Source organism: Lutra lutra, chromosome 9 (genome assembly GCF_902655055.1).
Source record: "Lutra lutra chromosome 9, mLutLut1.2, whole genome shotgun sequence".
In the NCBI taxonomy this organism is placed as follows: Eukaryota; Metazoa; Chordata; class Mammalia; order Carnivora; family Mustelidae; genus Lutra; species Lutra lutra.
This window is the reverse complement of record NC_062286.1, coordinates 118,951,292-118,967,977: the sequence shown is the minus strand read 5'-3', so window position 1 is coordinate 118,967,977 and position 16,686 is coordinate 118,951,292. Positions and strand designations below refer to the sequence as shown.

The following is a 16,686-nucleotide window of genomic DNA, read 5'->3' as shown; positions in this document are numbered from 1 at the left end:
CAAGAATGATCAAAATATTTTATTACCAATCAGGCTTAGTGGCTGGGTAATGCATGCCATAGAATACTATGATTGATTTATGATGTCTTCCATGAACAAGGGATAAAGAAGTACATATGTTTACCATCTCAGTCCTACCTACCTAAGGCCAGTCCATACCTGGTACATGGTAGGTACTCAGGAAAACCGACTTGTTTCTAAATCTCTACTCCTATCAGGCTCATCTCAGAGCAAACTTGTCATCATATTGCCTTCACCTCCAGCTGCCATTGTTAGTGAGATCTTCCTTTTCTAAAAAGGCATGGGTCCAGGCCCCAGTGAAGACTGTTTTGGTTGCAAATATCATAACTCCTATTGGGATAGCAGTTAGACTTTCTAAAGGACGAGTATCAGAAACTGGAGCATTAGCAGGTGATCGACAGCACCTTCCCTCTATCAATATGTATCTCCACTAATTCTCTCTACAAACCAGCTTCTTCCTCTTCTCTGTCCCCACAGCAGAAGGTGGTTGCCCCCATAGCATTCGTGTTTGTTTAAGACACCAGTCTGGAATCTCTCCCAGTCTCATGTTGGGGAGTCTACTGTGGGTCAGGAGCTCATCTTGGTCCAGCTAGCGTAGCCGGAAGGGCAGGATAACATAGCAGAACATGAATTCATGGGTCAGTTGGGCAGAGAAGTAGATCTAGGCTGTTATTCTAGAACTTCATTGTGGTCACCACTGACTCCAAGTGTGTGACTGAATTTAATTTAATTTAAAAATTTTAAAAAGATTTTATTTATTTATTTGACAGACAGAGATCACAAGTAGGCAGAGAGGGAGGCAGAGAGAGAGGAGGAAGCAGGCTCCCCGCTGAGCAGAGAGCCTGATGCGGGGCTTGATCCCAGGACTGGGATCATGACCTGAGCCGAAGGCAGAGGCTTTAACCCACTGAGCCATCCAGGCGCTCCAAGACTGAATTTAATTTTAAAGTAATTAAGATTAAAGAAAAATAAAAATTCAGGGGCACCTGGGTGGCTCAGTGGGTTAAGCCTCTGCGTTCGGCTCTGGTCATGATCTCAGGGTCCTAGGGATCGAGCCCCTCATTGGGCTCTCTGCTCAGCAGGGAGCCTGCTTCCCCCCACAACTCCTCCCACCTGCCTCTCTGCCTACTTGGGATATCTGTCTGTCGAATAAATAAATCTTTAAAATAAAATAAAATAAAATAAAAATTCAGGTCCTCATTTATACTAGCTACATTTCAAGTGCTCAATAGCCACATGTGGCTAGTGGCTACTGCATTGGACAGTGTATATATGGAACATTTACCTAAGTGCAGAAAACTCTGTTGGACAGTGCTGTTCTAGAAGGTGTCCATTATACTTAATGATATTTGGTCAGAGCTAAGAGCGTCTATATCGGTTAGGGTACTAGCTATGCTATCTTAACGGGAGATCCATAAGATACTGTGGCTTAAATATAATAGAAGTCCTGGGGCACCTGGGTGGCTCAGTCAGTTGAACATCTGACTCTTAGTTTTGGCTCAGGTCATGACCTCAGGGTCCTGGGATCAAAGCCTGCATAGGGCTCTGCACTCAGAGCAGAGTCTGCTTGTTCCTCTTCCTTCTCTTCTGCTCCTCCCCTACTTGTGTGCTCTCTCTCTCTCTCTCTCTCTATTATATCTTTTACAAATACATATAATAGAAATCCTTGCTTTCTTAGGAAACAGACCATGTCTGACGTGGCATCTCCAAAGTGTCAACATCCATTTATTTCTGTTTTGTTGGCCAGCCTTCCTTAGACGGTGGCTCATGACCTCATGGTCAAGATGGCTCTTCATCAGTCTGTGTCCCAGCCAGCTCGACCCTGTCAGGGAAACAGAGGAGGAAAGGAAGGGCATGCCTCTTTAATAGGCAGACCTTGGCAGTGGCACACATCCCTTCTGCTCTCATCCTATTTGCCAGACTTGGTCACATAAGTACTCATAACTATAAGGGAGCCTCAAAAAGGGTCTCAAGCTGGAAGGCTGTCTCTATCTTGGAGGACAATTGGCAGCTGGTCCCACAGGACTATGTCATTCCATACCTCCTCCTTGCAGGTGAGCAGGCTGAAGAAATAGAGGCAAACAGTGGATCAGTGGAAGAGCAGTCCCACCTCCTGACTCCTGTCTCAGTGCTCTTTCATCACCTTCTTGTGGCTGTTGTCGAGTCCCTTTAAGCAGCCATCCCAAAGGTCCAAACACTTCTACTTACTTGGTTAGAACTTAGTCATGTGACCACACCTAGCTGCAAAGGAGGCTGGGAAGTGTGGTTTTTCTTCCAGGTGGCATGGGCGTGGTTCTGTAAGCCAGGGGAAACAGGAGAGCATGGATGTTGGCATGCATCCAGTATTTTCTACCATGCTGCCCTGTCAGAGACTTTACCTAGAGGAGGATAGTGATATGGGACATAAATTAAACTCTTATGAATTAGTGACAGTTGTGTTGTGTGCTGCATGGGAGCCCATGTCATGACAGTAACTGCTGACCTGTCCTCTGCCCAGTCAAGTACATGAAGGAGGTCTCACCATATTTTAAGAACTCTGCCAGCGGGACCTCGGTTGGCTGGGACTCGCCTCCTGCTTCACCCCTTCAGCGACAGCCATCTTCCCCTGGCCCCCCACCCCGGGACCTCAGTGATGCCAAACGCGTGTCCTTGAAGATGGCATATGTATCGAGGAGGTGCACCCCCAGTGACCCAGAGCCCAGGTAAGTCTGGGATGGGGGGGGGCAACTCAGGCAGATATGAGTGGTGGGGTCGAAGGAAAGATGGCGGTATGTTGCGAGTGACCAGTACAATACCTGAACATAGTAGGGCTTAAGAAATGTTTGTTTGTTGAATGGGTGTAAGAGTGAAGAGGATGATGGTACGCTTGGGTTCTCTCTTTTTCCTCTGAACAGCTCACATCTGAGGAGGAGCTTGGACTGTAGAAGAGTCCTGGAGTCCAGTCCTGGTTCTCCTTGAACTAGTCCCTTTTCCTCACTGACCTTTAGATTCCCCATTGGGAAATAAAGCTTCTAGACTCAGTGATCCTCTCAAGTCTCTTCTAACTCTGCTGAGGTTTGTAGATGTCCAATAACATTCATGTCAGGGCCGTGGAAAGTTACTGTCCTTCACATATGGGCAGCCCTTACCAGTTCATTGATGGTAAGATTGGTAAGAGCCAACACTATTGAGTGTTTACCATGCACGATTTATTTTATTTTTAAAGATTTTATTTATTTGTTTGATAGACAGAGATCACAAGTAGGCAGAGAGGCAGGCAGAGAGTGAGAGGGGGAAATCAGGCTCCCTGCTGAGCAGAGAGCCCAATGTGGGGCTCTATCCCAGGACCCTGGGATCATGACCTGAGCTGAAGGCAGAGGCTTTAACCCACTGAGCCACCCAGGCGCTCCTAGCATGCACAATTTAACTCTCGCAGCACCCCTACGAGCAAAGGCCCATTATTTCAGCCCCATTTTGTAGATGAGGACAGAGAGAGGCAGTAACCTGCCCAAGATCACACACCTAGGAAGGGATAGAACTTGACTCATTCCCAGTAGCCCTCTCTGCTTTAGAAACTGCAGGTGCCTGAGGGATGGTGGCAGTTGACGGGAGAATGTTGACCTAGTGGGGTATGCAGGATCGAGGGTGGTGTTTACATAGTGTGAGCATAAAAGGCTTTTGCTGTGGGTCCTAGTTACAGCTGAGGTTCAATGCCGGCCGAAGCCCAACGTTGGCCTGGAGGTTCAGCATCCAGATGGCCTAGCCCTACCCGCGATCCCAGCTCCAGCCTGCCCCCACGAGGCAAGAGCTGGTGATTTGTAGGTCACTTAAGATGTTCCACCAAAGGGGCCTTTTGTGTTCGATGAAGGTGAGGTGGTATTAGTCATTCCTGAGACTTACTGAACATTAGGTAAATTGTGGTTCCCAGCCTGATTCCAGACATCACCCGAAACATGTGTGTTCGTGTGTTTTCTGTGTTCATGGGGAATTGACAGTAAATGCAAGCGTTTGTGTGCATATGTGAGCGTTTGCATGGGTGTGGGTGTAGATTTGTGCCTATGTGTTTGTGTATGTTTGTGTTAATATCCACGTGTGTGTGTGTGTGTACATGTGTGTTTGACTATGGGCACGTGTGTAACACAGATAACTTGGATATACCTGTGGTTCCTTATCAGCACTAAATATCCCAGTCAAAGGAACATGATCTGGTAACCAAACTGTAATGAAAAATATTTCACACTTTTACTACGTGTTAGGATCACACTGGACTGCAAGTATCAGGAAGGCCAGTAAGCAATGGCTAAAATAAAGGGCAGGTTTACTTTTCCACATGTTTGAGAAATGGTTCAGGATCAGCTAATTAGGCTTTTTTCGCTCCTCAAGAATGCCCTTAATGAATCAAGCTTCTAGCTTCTCCTCTGCCATTTTCATTGTGTATTTTCTTCTTAGAGGTAGAATGTTGGTTGTGCCTTGAAGCCTGTGTCCGTATTCCAGGCAGGAAGAAGGCAAAAGGCAAAGGAGCTTTTCTCCTGGTATTTTGTTCCTTTGCCGCATAACAAACCATCCTAAAATATAGTGTCTTGAAAGATAACAGTTCATTATTTCTTATAAATCTATAATCTGAGCTGGCTCGGCTGGTCAGTTCTTCTGCTTTTTGTGGTGTCTGCGGGGGCTGGAAGTACAAGATGGCTGCTTCGCCCCCATGGCTGCTGCCTCAGCTAGAATAGTTGGAACAGCCAGGGGCTGGCTAAGCAGTCCTCTTTCCGCAAGGCCTTTCTTTTTTTTTTTTTTTAAAGATTTTTTTTTTTAATTTATTTGACAGACAGATTACAAGTAGGCAGAGAGGCAGGCAGAGAGATGAGGAGGAAGCAGGCTCCCTGCTGAGCAGAGAGCCCGATGCGGGACTCGACCCCAGGACCCTGAGATCATGACCTGAGCCGAAGGCAGAGGCTTTAACCACTGAGCCACCCAGGCGCCCTCCGCAAGGCCTTTCTATGTGCCTTGTTTGTTCTTCCTCTCAGGGTAGTTGGTCGCAGGGTACTTGGACTTCGTGGTGGCTTGGGAATGCCAGAATGTCACTTCTGTCACATTTTATTTGTCAAACCAAGTTACAAGGTCAAGGAGAAGAGAAAGAAACTTCACCTCTTGATGAAAAGTGGACTGTGTGGACAGGGAGGGATGGATTTGGTGGAAGCCATCTTTGGAGAGTAACCACCCCATCTAGGGAAGCTTTCCCTTCAGTTGGGAGAGGACGTCCTCGCCAGAGACTTCTGTCTATGTCTCGTGGTTGGATCTGGTGGCCAGCCCTAGCTGCAAGGGAGATGGGAATTCAGGTACTTCCCTTCCTAGAGGGAGGCAAAGGAGAAGGGGGTTGGAATGGGTATTGTGTGAGCCATTCTCCAGTTTCTGTCTCACTTCATCTGTGACAGAAAGGGCAAAGAGGAGCGAATCGTTCATGGTTCAAACATAACATTTTTTTTTTTTAAGATTTTTTATTTATTTATTTGACAGAGAGAGATCACAAGCAGGCAGAGAGGCAGGCAAAGAGAGAGGGAGAAGCAGGCTTCCTGCCGAGCAGAGAGCCCAACGCGGGACTCGATCCCAGGACCCTGAGATCATGACCTGGGCTGAAGGCAGAGGCTTAACCCACTGAGCCACCCAGGCGCCCCCAAACATAACATTTTAAAATCCTTTCCCTGTCACTGCTCCTCTCAGTACCTCCCGGAAACCCTTCCCCCACAATTGTCCACATGGCTTTTTTTCTCCCTCCCTTCTCTGTTCTCCACTCCTCCAGCTCTTTTTATGCAGACTGACTTGGCCTCTCAGTTTCTACGCTCTCCCCCCACCCCCGCCCCCGTTAGTTTATTACTTGCATCCTGTGCCACAAGGGAGGAGCTGGGAGCTGGCTCAGAGGGATAATCCTTCTCCTTAGAAACCAGGAGAAAAAAAGTAAGATCATGAATCCTCACGCAGTGATTTTGGCTCCTATCACACATGTTTGCATATGTGTTTAATTTGTATGTATATGCCTGTGTGTGTATGTGTCATAGTCTCTTGTTCCTAGGCCCTACGAAGCCCCACTTGTGGCTGGAGCCCCCGCAGGGAGTGTCACTCCCCACCATCTCTTGGATACCCTGCGGTTTCTCCTGGTTTTGCAGAGAGTGGGGTTTGGGGCCAGGTTTCAAGGTTGGGCAGCTGCAGCCCAACAAGCTGGTTCTCCCCTCCCCTCTGTTTGTGCCTGTAGGTATCTGGAGATCTGTTCAGCAGATGGCCAAGACACCCTCTTCCTGAGAGCCAAGGACGAGGCTAGCGCAAAGTCGTGGGCAGCTGCTATCCAGGCCCAGGTCAACACTCTGATGCCTTGGGTCAAGGATGAGCTGCAGACACTGCTTTCAGCCACCAGCACAGCCGGGAGCCAGGACATCAAGCATATCGGCTGGCTGACTGAGCAGGTGCCTGCTGGGCCAGGCCTCAGTCCCCCACCTTGACCCCTCCCCTGGAGCTAACCACATTCCTGGGCACCATCCCACTCCATCCTGGCCCTCTGACTGCACCCCTCCCTGCCCCTCCTCACTGTTGGCTTGCCCCCTGCAGCTGCCCAGTGGGGGCACGGCACCCACCCTGGCCTTGCTGACTGAGAAGGAGCTGCTTCTCTACTGCCATCTACCCCAAACCCGTGAGGCTCTGAGCCAGCCAGTCCGTACGGCCCCCCTCATTGCCACCAGGTATCCGTGGGCAGGCAGGGGTGCCTGTCTCACCCAGAGGTTGGGTGGGGGTGATGCTCTCCATGGGCCTCAGAGCTTGGGGGATTCCAGCCTCATTCTGCCCTGGGTTATTTGCCAGGTGACTTGAAGCAAGTCTCTATGTTATCTGGGCCTTAGTTTCTTTATCTGTAAAATGGGGGCTTGCAAGAGAAGGATGCGAGGTCCCACTAGTCACTCACTGATTGACACCTACTCTGCCCCAATCTGTGTAGCATGGTTCAGGGGACAGGGAGCTGATCCCAGCAGTCTGTCCTGAGGGAGTACCCAGTCTGGTGGGGGAGGCTGCTCTAGGAACAGTCCCCATAGCACAGAGTTTAGGAACCCCTTCACTCTGCCTGGTCTGATGGGCAAGGCTTTAGCAGGAGGTGCTGTTGAGCTGGGCTTTGACGGACGAGTAGAAGTTTGCTATTTCAGAAAGAGTGGAAGAGCGTCTTACACAGAGAGAACAACATGGTCAAAGTTACAGAAGTATTAAGGGCTACAGGGTGTTCATGGAGCTCCGAGTGTGCTGTAAGCAGGATGTAGACTCTATACAGGAAATGGAGAGAAACGAGGGAGGGAGCTGGCAGGGCCTGATCTTGTGGAAACTCTCCTGCCCGCTTAAGGAATGCAAATAGCTTTATCTTAAGAGTTGTGGCCCAGTGGAAGGGTTTTAGCCTGGGAGTGAGGTGAGGTCTGTGTGTGTGTGTGTGTTATGTTTAATTTAAAAAAAATTATTTTTAAGCTTTTTAAAAAAAGATTTCTTTTAATTTTTAAAGATTTTATTTATTTATGAGAGAGAGAATGCAAGAGAAAGCAGGAAGAGGAGAGGGGCAGAGGGAGAGGGAGTAGCAGGCCACCTTCCCCACCGCCCGTTGTCCGATACCCTGCTGAGCAAGAAGCCATATGTGGAGGCTCTATCTCTGAGATCATGACCTGAGCAATAGGCAGACACTCAACTGACTGAGCCACCACGGTCCCCCTTTATTTATTTATTTTAGAGAGATAGTAAGAGCGATCGGTGGGGGTGTTGTGCAAAAGGAGAGGGAGAAGGAGAGAGAGAATCCGAAGCAGACTCCCTGTTGAATGTGGAACCCAAAGCGGGGTTTGATCTTACAACCCTGAGATCATGACCTGAGCCGGAATCAAGAGTCTGGTGCTTACCCGACTGAGCCACCCAGGTGCCCCAACTTGGGTTGAGTTTTAGAAGAATTCTTGTGGCTGCCACATGGGAAATGCATTGGAGGGGGAAGGATGGGAGCTGGGAGGCTGGTGCAGTCATGCAGGAGAGATGGTGGAGGTGGGTGGAGGCAGCAGATGGAGAAGAAAGGCCGCATTTGCATTGGAAGACACATGGGTGGTAAAATTAACTGGGCTTAGCGCTTGCCCAGATGGGGAGGGTGAGGGAGGTGTCCAGGATGAATGGATGAATGGGAGGTTTGGAGCTTGTGTCTGGATGAGCAGTGGGACTAGGGGTGGGAGTGCAAAAGAGGGAGACTGGAGCAAGTTGCCGAGTTGAGTGGGGGACGGATAGGGAGTTTGGATGGGAATCTTGGGGAGTTGTGGATTTATAGTTCCGGGCCCGAAAATGGGAAACTGGGTGTCATAGCAGCTCTAGTGGGTAGCTGAAGTTATGAGAGAGAGTGTGTGGAGTGAGGAGCAAAGAGGGTTAGGGGCCAGAACTCTGCGTCTGTTGCCCAGAGAGGGGGAGTGAGTTACCCTAGGTTAACACAGCAAGTGGGAATCAAACCAAGTGCCTGGGCCATTGCTGCTCATATCTCTTCCCCTGGATGGGGCTCCAGCCCATGGGTCAGGAGCCAGATGTCTACCAGGAATAAGCTGGTCATGGATTGCCAAACTAATCAAGGGACTCATTAATTCAGGTCACAAATGTTTATTGAACACCTACTACATGCCCGGCATTGCTTTAATTGCTGAGAAGAGAGTGGTGAACCAATTAGACAAAATTTGTATCCTAGATGATATTCTAGCGAAAAAGACAACCAAAAACCAAGTGGAGCAAATAAAGAATAAGTATAATTTCTGGTTATCATGATGAAAAGGCTAGTGAGTGCCAGGGGTGCTATTTTAGACAGGGAGGTCAGGGAAGGCTTCTCAGAGATGACATTTGAGCAAAGATCTGAAGGAGTGAGGGAAGGAGCCATGCAGGTCATCAGGGAAGAGTGCCCTTGACAGAGGGAACAGCCTGTGCAGATGTGCTGAGGCAAGAATGTGCTCCACGTGTTTGAAGACACTAGCATGGACGGAGTTGCGGGAGCAAGGGAAGGGTGGCAGGAGGTGGGCCGGTGAGTCTGTCAGGGCGGAGCTGGAAGTCCTGTTCACTGATGAGGTGGTAAAGGAGTCACAGGGGCCCTTCCCCAGGTCACCACCCCCATGGCCTATTTCCCTATTGTCTGAGATATCACACTTTGCCCTCCCCCTTCACTCCACCCCGCCACTCCTAGGCTGGTGCACTCAGGTCCCTCCAAGGGTTCGGTGCCCTACGATACAGAGCTCTCTTTCGCCCTGCGCACGGGCACACGTCATGGTGTGGACACTCACCTGTTCAGCGTGGAGTCGCCGCAGGAGCTGGCCGCCTGGACCCGCCAGCTGGTGGATGGCTGTCACCGGGCTGCTGAGGGTGTGCAAGAGGTGTCTACAGGTGGGCTGGGCGGATCTGGGAGTGCCTCTCTGGAGCCTCTCACCCCCAGAAGCATTCAAACTTCCTTCTGTAGGGTGCTTCAGGAGGGGAATATGAAGTGGGCTTTGGGGTCCCTAGGAGCTCTCTCTTTTGGATGTGCAGGTGCCCCAGTGGGTAGTAAGACTCTTTGCCCTGGGTTTTCTTGCCTGGCTTTGTGATTCCCCTGGGGTATGGTTGCCAGAAAAACCGTAGGACGCCCACTTAAATGTGAATTTCAGAAAAACAACAAATACTTTCTTAGTGTAAATATGTCCAAATTATCCATTGCTTATCCAAAATTCACATTTAACGGGGCAATTCAACGGGTCTCTAAGGTCTCCAAGGGCCATGCTTGGTGGGTCTCCTGATAACCTTTATAGGGAGAGAGGGAGTGGGCCTTCCGAAAATGGCAGAGTTTAAGCTTCCCTTTCTACTTCTGGTGTTGATGGTGGGACCTGAAGTGGGGTAGTTTCTCCAAGAGCCCATTTTTCTGTATTTGAGGATGGGGACAACTCCATGCGGGGAGAATGTACAGATGGCCTACGAGGCAGTGAGCTCCCCGTCCCGAGCGGTACTCAAGCCCCATCTGTGGCATTACTGATGAGGGTCTGCTGTGGGGCTCATGGTCTCTGAGGGGCCAGCTGTGCCTGTGCCCATGTGCAACCCCCCCTGCCCCCACAGCCTGCACGTGGAATGGCCGGCCCTGCAGCCTTTCTGTGCACATCGACAAGGGCTTCACACTGTGGGCGGCGGACCCTGGTGCAGCCCGAGCCGTGCTGCTTCGACAGCCCTTTGAGAAGCTGCAGATGTCCTCGGATGACGGTGCCAGCCTCCTCTTCCTGGACTTCGGGGTGCTGAAGGAGAGATTGTGAGTGGAGGGGGCGGGAGGCTGTGTTGTCCCAGCGGCCAGGCTGGGTGGGGCTCCTGACCCTTCTTTCCATCCACCCTGCAGCAGCTGGACCTGCACTCGTGCCCCAAAACCATGGTCTTCATCATCCACTCTTTCCTCTCGGCCAAAGTCACCCGCCTGGGGCTTTTGGCCTAGAGGTCATTGGAAGCACTCGCCCTGAAGAGAGGGTGTCTGCCACCTGGCCTGACCCGGCCCTCCGCTGACTGCCTGCTCACCACTGGGCTGAGGGAAGGGAGTGGAAAGGAATAAGAGATTGGAGTCCCAGCCTCTAAGAGAGTCTGGGATGGTCTTGGGACTGGGACCCGGACTCAGGACACAGTGGATCCTGCCTGTGATGGGGTAACCTCCCAGCTGCCCCACCATTCCCCCACCAGTGCCTTTTGCAGAGAGATATTTTGTGTACACAAAAGCCATTCCGAGCCTGGGACGTGCCCCTGTGGGGATCCTGACCCCAGACAACAACTGCCGGGCCTCCTAGAGGCCCCTAAGCCACCCTCAGAGGCCTCCTCTGAAGCTGGAGTTCCCTGGGGTCCATAGCAAGAGAAAGAGGAGGAACCTTTCTGTTCATTTCTCCCCTCAGCTCCACCACCTGGAGTGTCAGTTTTTCTCTTCATCCTCTCTCCTCCTTCCTCTTGGATAAATAAAGAGCCTGTGAGCACATAGGCAGCCTGGCCTAGTGTTTGTGGTTTGTGCCTTGGCCTCTGGACTCTTTGGTGGCCACCGTAGTCCCAAGATGGACCAGACCCAGAACTGGGGCTCTTTTCCTGGAGAAGAGCAGACCTTTAACCACAGGGCCATAAAGAAAGTGTATTTGTTATCTATTTATTGTGTGACAAATTACCCCCAAATCTAACAGCTTGAAGTTTATTATTTTTCAGTTTCTGTGGATCAGGAATATGTGAGAGGCTAAGCCAGGATATTGTTGACTCAGGGTTTTTTTTTTATGAGGTTGCAGTCAAGGTATTGGCTGGGGCTGTCCTCATCTGAAAGCTTGACTGGGGCTAGAGGATCTATTCCCAACATTGCTCACTCATTAGGCTGCTGGCAGGAAGCCCTAGTTCTTTACCCCACGGGCCTAACTGAAGGCTGCTCAAGTACGCTTGTGACAAGGCAGCTGGCTTCCCCCAGAGGGAGTGACACAGAAGATAGAGCCAAGAGGAATTGACAGTGTCTCTTATGACCCAGACTTGGATATCTCATACTGTCAGTTCTGCTGTATTCTAGTCATTAAAAGGGAGTCACTAAGCCCAGCTGACACTCAAGGGGAGGGAAATTAGGCTCCATTTATTGAAGAAAGGAATGTCAGAGAATCTGTGGACCTATTTAAAAACCATCATAGAGCGGCACCTGGGTGGCTCAGATGGCTAAGTGTCTGCCTTTGGCTCAGGTCATGATCCCAGGGTCCTGGGATCGAGCCCCACATCAGGCTCCTTGCTTAGCGGGGAGCCTGCTTCTCCCTCTCCCTCTGCTGCTGCTCCCCCTGTTTATGCGCTCTGTCTCTCTCTCTCTCTCTCTCTACGCCTGTCAAATAAATACATAAAATCTTAAAAAAAAAACCCAAAAACCACCAACAACACATCATAGAGAGCCTCAGGCTCCTTTCCTGTGGGGGAGAGGACACTTGGAAAATGGTTTGTGGAATGTTCTTTAGAAGCTGTAATGTGCTGGCTGGATGTGAGTATGCCACGTTTATAACTCTACTTGCTTGTGCTGTCCAGAAGATCAGTGACAGTAATGAGAGCTTATGATTGGAGACTGCTTGCTCTCTGCCAGGCACTTTGCATACATTTCTTCATTGGATCTTCACCACACACCTATGATCTCCATTTCAAAGATGCAGAAACTGTGGCTCAGAGAGGGAAAGTGACTTGCCCAGAGTCACACAGCTCTGAGGCATCTAAGCTTGGGTTCAAACCAGGTCTTTATTGCTTCAGAGCCATGTGCACCTTGGAGACATTCTGGCCCTGCACTATCCATTAGAAATATAATGTGAATCACATGTGTAATTAAACATTTTCTAGTAGCCACATTTTAAAATATAAAAAGGTGAAAATTATTTTTTGTTTTTATTTTATCTTTAAAAAGATTTTATTTATTTATTTGACAGAAAGAGCACAAGCAGGGGGAGCAGAAGTGGGAGAGGGAGAAGGAGGCCCCCTGCTGAGCAGGATGCCCTTTGCTATGTGGGGCTCTCTCCCAGGAGCCTGGGATCATGACCTGAGCCGAAGGCAGATGCTTAACCAGTTGAGCCACCCAGGGACCCCTTATTTTTTAAAAACATATTTTATTTATATATTTGAGACACAGAGGGATAGTGAGAGAGCACAAGTGGTAAGGGAAGAGGGAGAAGCAGACTCCCCACTGAGCAGGGAGCCAGATGCAGGGCTTGATCCCAGGACCCCAGGATCATGACCTGAGCCCAAGGGAGATGCTTAAATGACTGAGCCATCCAGGCGCCCTGAGAATAACTTTGATAATATGTTTTATTTAACTCAATGTGTCAAAAATATCACTTCACATATACAAAAATCTGTTGAGATGTTTCACTTTTTCTGGGTACTAATTCTTTGAAATCTGGTGTGTATTTTATATCTATAGCACATCTCTAAGTGCCAAATTTTCATTGGAAATTCTTTTTTTTTAAAAAGATTTTATTTATTTATTTTTAGAGAGTGAGAGCATAGGCAGAGGGGGGAACAGAGAGGGAGGAAGGTGCAGGGGAGAGAATCTCATGTAGACCCCAAGCTGAGCGCAGAGCCCTAAGTGGGTCTGGATCTCATGACCCTGAGATCATGAACTGAGCTGAAACCAAGAGTGAGATGCTTAACCCACTGAGCCACCCAGGCGTCCCAATTGGAAATTCTTGATTTATATTTATATTTCATAAAACTTATAGTCGAAGAAAGTAGATTCACATGCCCACGTTAGTCCAACTGCACTAAAATTTTCCAATAATTAAATTGAGCATCAGTTTTTAAATTAAAATGAATTAAACTTAAGGGGCGCCTGGGTGGCTCAGTGGGTTGGGCCTCTGCCTTCGGCTCGGGTCGTGATCTCTGGGTCCTGGGATTGAGCCCTGCATCTGGCTCTCTGCACAGCGGGGAACCTGCTTCCTCTTCTCTCTCTGCCTGCCTCTCTGTCTACTTGTGATCTCTCTCTCTCTGTTGAATAAATAAATAAAATCTTTAAAAAAATGAATTAAACTTAAGTAAAATTTAGTTCCTCATTCACACCAGCTGCGTATCAAGTGCTCAGTAGCCACATGTGGCTGGTGGCTGTTGTATTGGACTGAGCAATTTTAAGAAAGCCTCCGCAGGAGGGAACTGAGGACCACGTGAAGTCACATAACAAGCCACAGCCGGAGCTATAGTTCTGGAAGCCTGGGGAGACTCAGGTGAGCAGAGATACTCCAGCCTTGCTTGTGCATCTACCCATCTGCCCATCCATCTGTCAATTCATTGTTCATCTGAGAAATATCTAGTGTGTGCCTACTCTGTGGTAGTTCTTGGGGCCAGAGGCTGATTTGCTGAGAGCAAGACGGACAGATTCCCATGCACAGGGAACAGAAATCTAGCAGGATCTCCCACAAGCATATGTGTGGTATAAATTGAGCAGACATAGAAGAGGGGCCAGTGAGAACCTGACCTACTCTAGGGGTTTAGGGGAGGTTTCTCTCAGAAGGAGACATGGGAGCTAAAGTTCATCTGAAGGAGTATACTAAAAATCAGCTCCTGCTGCTGTAATGCTATGGGGGAAAAAACCCAACCCAACCTCAGGGACCACAGCCATAAGTATTTATTTTCCTGCTCCTGGGGCTGCCTGTTGACTGCAACTTGACCTTTATAAGCTGGGCTTGGCTGGGTGGCTTTGCTCCAGGCTATGGGTTTGGCTCAAGTCCACTCTGTGTTCTTTCTGGAGCCCAGGATGAAGGGACATCAGCTCTCAAGGCACTTTCTTTTCTCCCCGCAAGTGACTGGAGTTCAAAGGCAAGCAAATTGCATAAGCATGGTTACATCCTCTGTCTGTGTTATGTCCTCTGTCATTCTATTGGCCAAAACAAGTCCTGTAGCTGAGCTGTCAGTGGTGAAGGGGAAGGGAGGAATAAGAGCTCAGTAACAGAACCATCACCAACCAGTAAGAAGTAGGTGGAAAGGGGGAATGGCATCCCAGGTGAGAGATCCTGGGGTGAGATGGAACAAAAGGGCTTCTAAACTCCTGGAATCTGGGGGGGTTGGGAATTGTTTTCATCACCTTCATTGTCCAAAACACAGCACTGTTTAAAACTCTACAACATGGCAACTCTAAGTAGAGGCTTAAAAGAATGTGGTGAGATGTTATGGGGAAGGTGGTGGGAAATGGTCCCTGGTTCCCAGGTGGGCTGGTATGTGTGTGGGGCAGGATATAGGGGATGTTGGGAACAGCTGTTGAGTGTGTGTGTGTGTGTGTGTGTGTGTGTGTGTGTGTGTGTTGGGCGGTGCAGCGTAACAGAGAACATTCCTCATGCTACCAGCTTTGTACCATGGGCCATGGAATTGCAGCTTCCTGCCCTGATCAAAGGGGCAAGGGGACATCTCCCTGTGGGGTTCCTAGGGGGAAGGGCCAGATTTGAAAGAGGCAATTCTAAGAGCCCTAGAGACGTGGGTTCAAACCCTGACTTTCCCCTGACTCTCACATTGGAACACTCTGATGCTGGCTTCCTTCCAGCTCTAGAATTCCTCGCTCATGACTTTAAGAGGAGAAGACTGAGAGTAAAGAGGGAAGGGCCATGATGCTACTACCATAAGCAGGACCTGAAACAGGGAGTTGGTACGTGTGGAAGGACAGGGGCCATGCTTGATGGTTGCCAGGGAGGGAGAAGGAGGATTGTCGCCCTTGGAGGTGTGGAAGGCATGCCCCGCTTGACATAACTCATAACAGATGTAGGTGCTGCCACCATAGTGGGACTCTGTGTGGCAAAGGTACCACCCTCTCCATGGCCACATTAGGACAAGACATCTTCCCTTTGCAGTAAAAAACTTCACAGTAAACCTGAATATTTCTCCAGCTGGAATCTTTAGAGCCCAGTGTCCAGGAAATTGTCTACGTTGTATTTTACGGTACTAATAATTACCTCAAGTGATCAGATCGCATTCTAGGTTATCTGGAGAACCCACAGTAAAAATTAGGGACCATAGTACAGCTATTGGCCTGTATTTGCCTTTGTATTTTTGACTGAACTGGCACCCAGCAGTCATCTAAGGAGATAGGATGAACTTAATTCCAGTGTCTCAAACGCCTTTAATTCAGGTTTGTTTCCATCATCCTTATGGCCCCAAGAAAGCACAATGGTCCCGGACTCTATGATCTTTGGGCGACTGCCACAGTCTCCTAAATGCTCTCCTTACTTGTCTCTCCATCCTCTTACCCCAGGTGCAGTGTATTCTCCCCACAGCAGCCACTTTATAAGCAAAGAATCTGGGAATCAGCAGGGCTGATTAACTTGGCCATGGCTATTATGGTGTCAAAGCCTCAGTGGGCACCCAGCCAGTCTGACTTTCACTTAGTCAGTGGTCAGAACAGCACTTTGGGGTCCAACCGGCCTGTGGGTGGATCCCAGTTCTGCCACACACTGGTTGTGCCAGCTTCAGCATATGACCACCTTTTGTCTTTTCAGTTTTCCTGCCTTCAAGTGGGCCAATAATAACCTCAGAGTTCTAATGAGGAGTCAGAGAAGTCATTGCAGCAGGGCCCTCAGGTTCTTACTGATTCAAAGTGCTGGGGCCAGTGTCTCCATCTTATTGACACAGGGCTTTCTTCCAAACCACAGACCTCCTTGCATGGACAGAGCAGAGGTGCTGAGGAACTAGTACACACAGGAACGTCTTTCCACCATGATGGCTCACATAGAACTGCTCTAGCTTCCTCTCCTCTTGGATGAAATAATTCTGAGGTGTGTGAACTACACTGTTTCCCAAAACTGCCCAATGGAAGTAAGGCCCAGATGCCCACCATGGTAACATTTTCTTCTTTAAAAAAAAAAGATTATTTCTTTATTTATGAGTGGGGGGAGGCAGAGGGAAGAGAAGCAGACACCTCGATGAGCAGGGAGTCTGATGTGGGGCTACATCCCAGGACCCTGGGATCATGACCTGAGCTGAAGGCTCGATGGACTGAGCCACCCAGGTGCCCCTCATGGTAACATTCTTTATTGGCTATCACTCCTAACTTGTTTCATTCCCTGATTACCCTAGTAGTGTTTCCTGAGACCACCGGCTTGCCCTCAAATCCTTATCTTGGGATCCGTTTCTGGAGAACCCAAACTAAAATATAATGCAATCATTTATTCATTCAATAACTATTTATTAAGCCCTTCC

At 49.1% G+C, this 16,686-nt stretch overlaps 1 protein-coding gene across 2 annotated transcripts in view; it reads left to right on the top strand.

The window, feature by feature from the left end:
• SNTA1 (syntrophin alpha 1) overlaps positions 1–10,999 on the top strand; it is a 30,730-nt gene extending 19,731 nt beyond the window's left edge. Inside the window, exons 3-8 of one of the 2 annotated variants that reach the window (XM_047746394.1) lie at positions 2,519–2,723; positions 6,245–6,452; positions 6,595–6,725; positions 9,209–9,395; positions 10,105–10,291; positions 10,376–10,999. In XM_047746394.1, the coding sequence (XP_047602350.1) occupies positions 2,519–2,723; positions 6,245–6,452; positions 6,595–6,725; positions 9,209–9,395; positions 10,105–10,281 (908 nt within the window). In that variant the 3' untranslated portion in view covers positions 10,282–10,291; positions 10,376–10,999. Of the gene's footprint in view, positions 1–2,518; positions 2,724–6,244; positions 6,453–6,594; positions 6,726–9,208; positions 9,406–10,104; positions 10,292–10,375 lie in introns of both variants that reach the window. The other variant, XM_047746393.1, reaches the window with a different exon arrangement.
• The last annotated feature ends 5,687 nt before the right edge of the window (positions 11,000–16,686 follow it).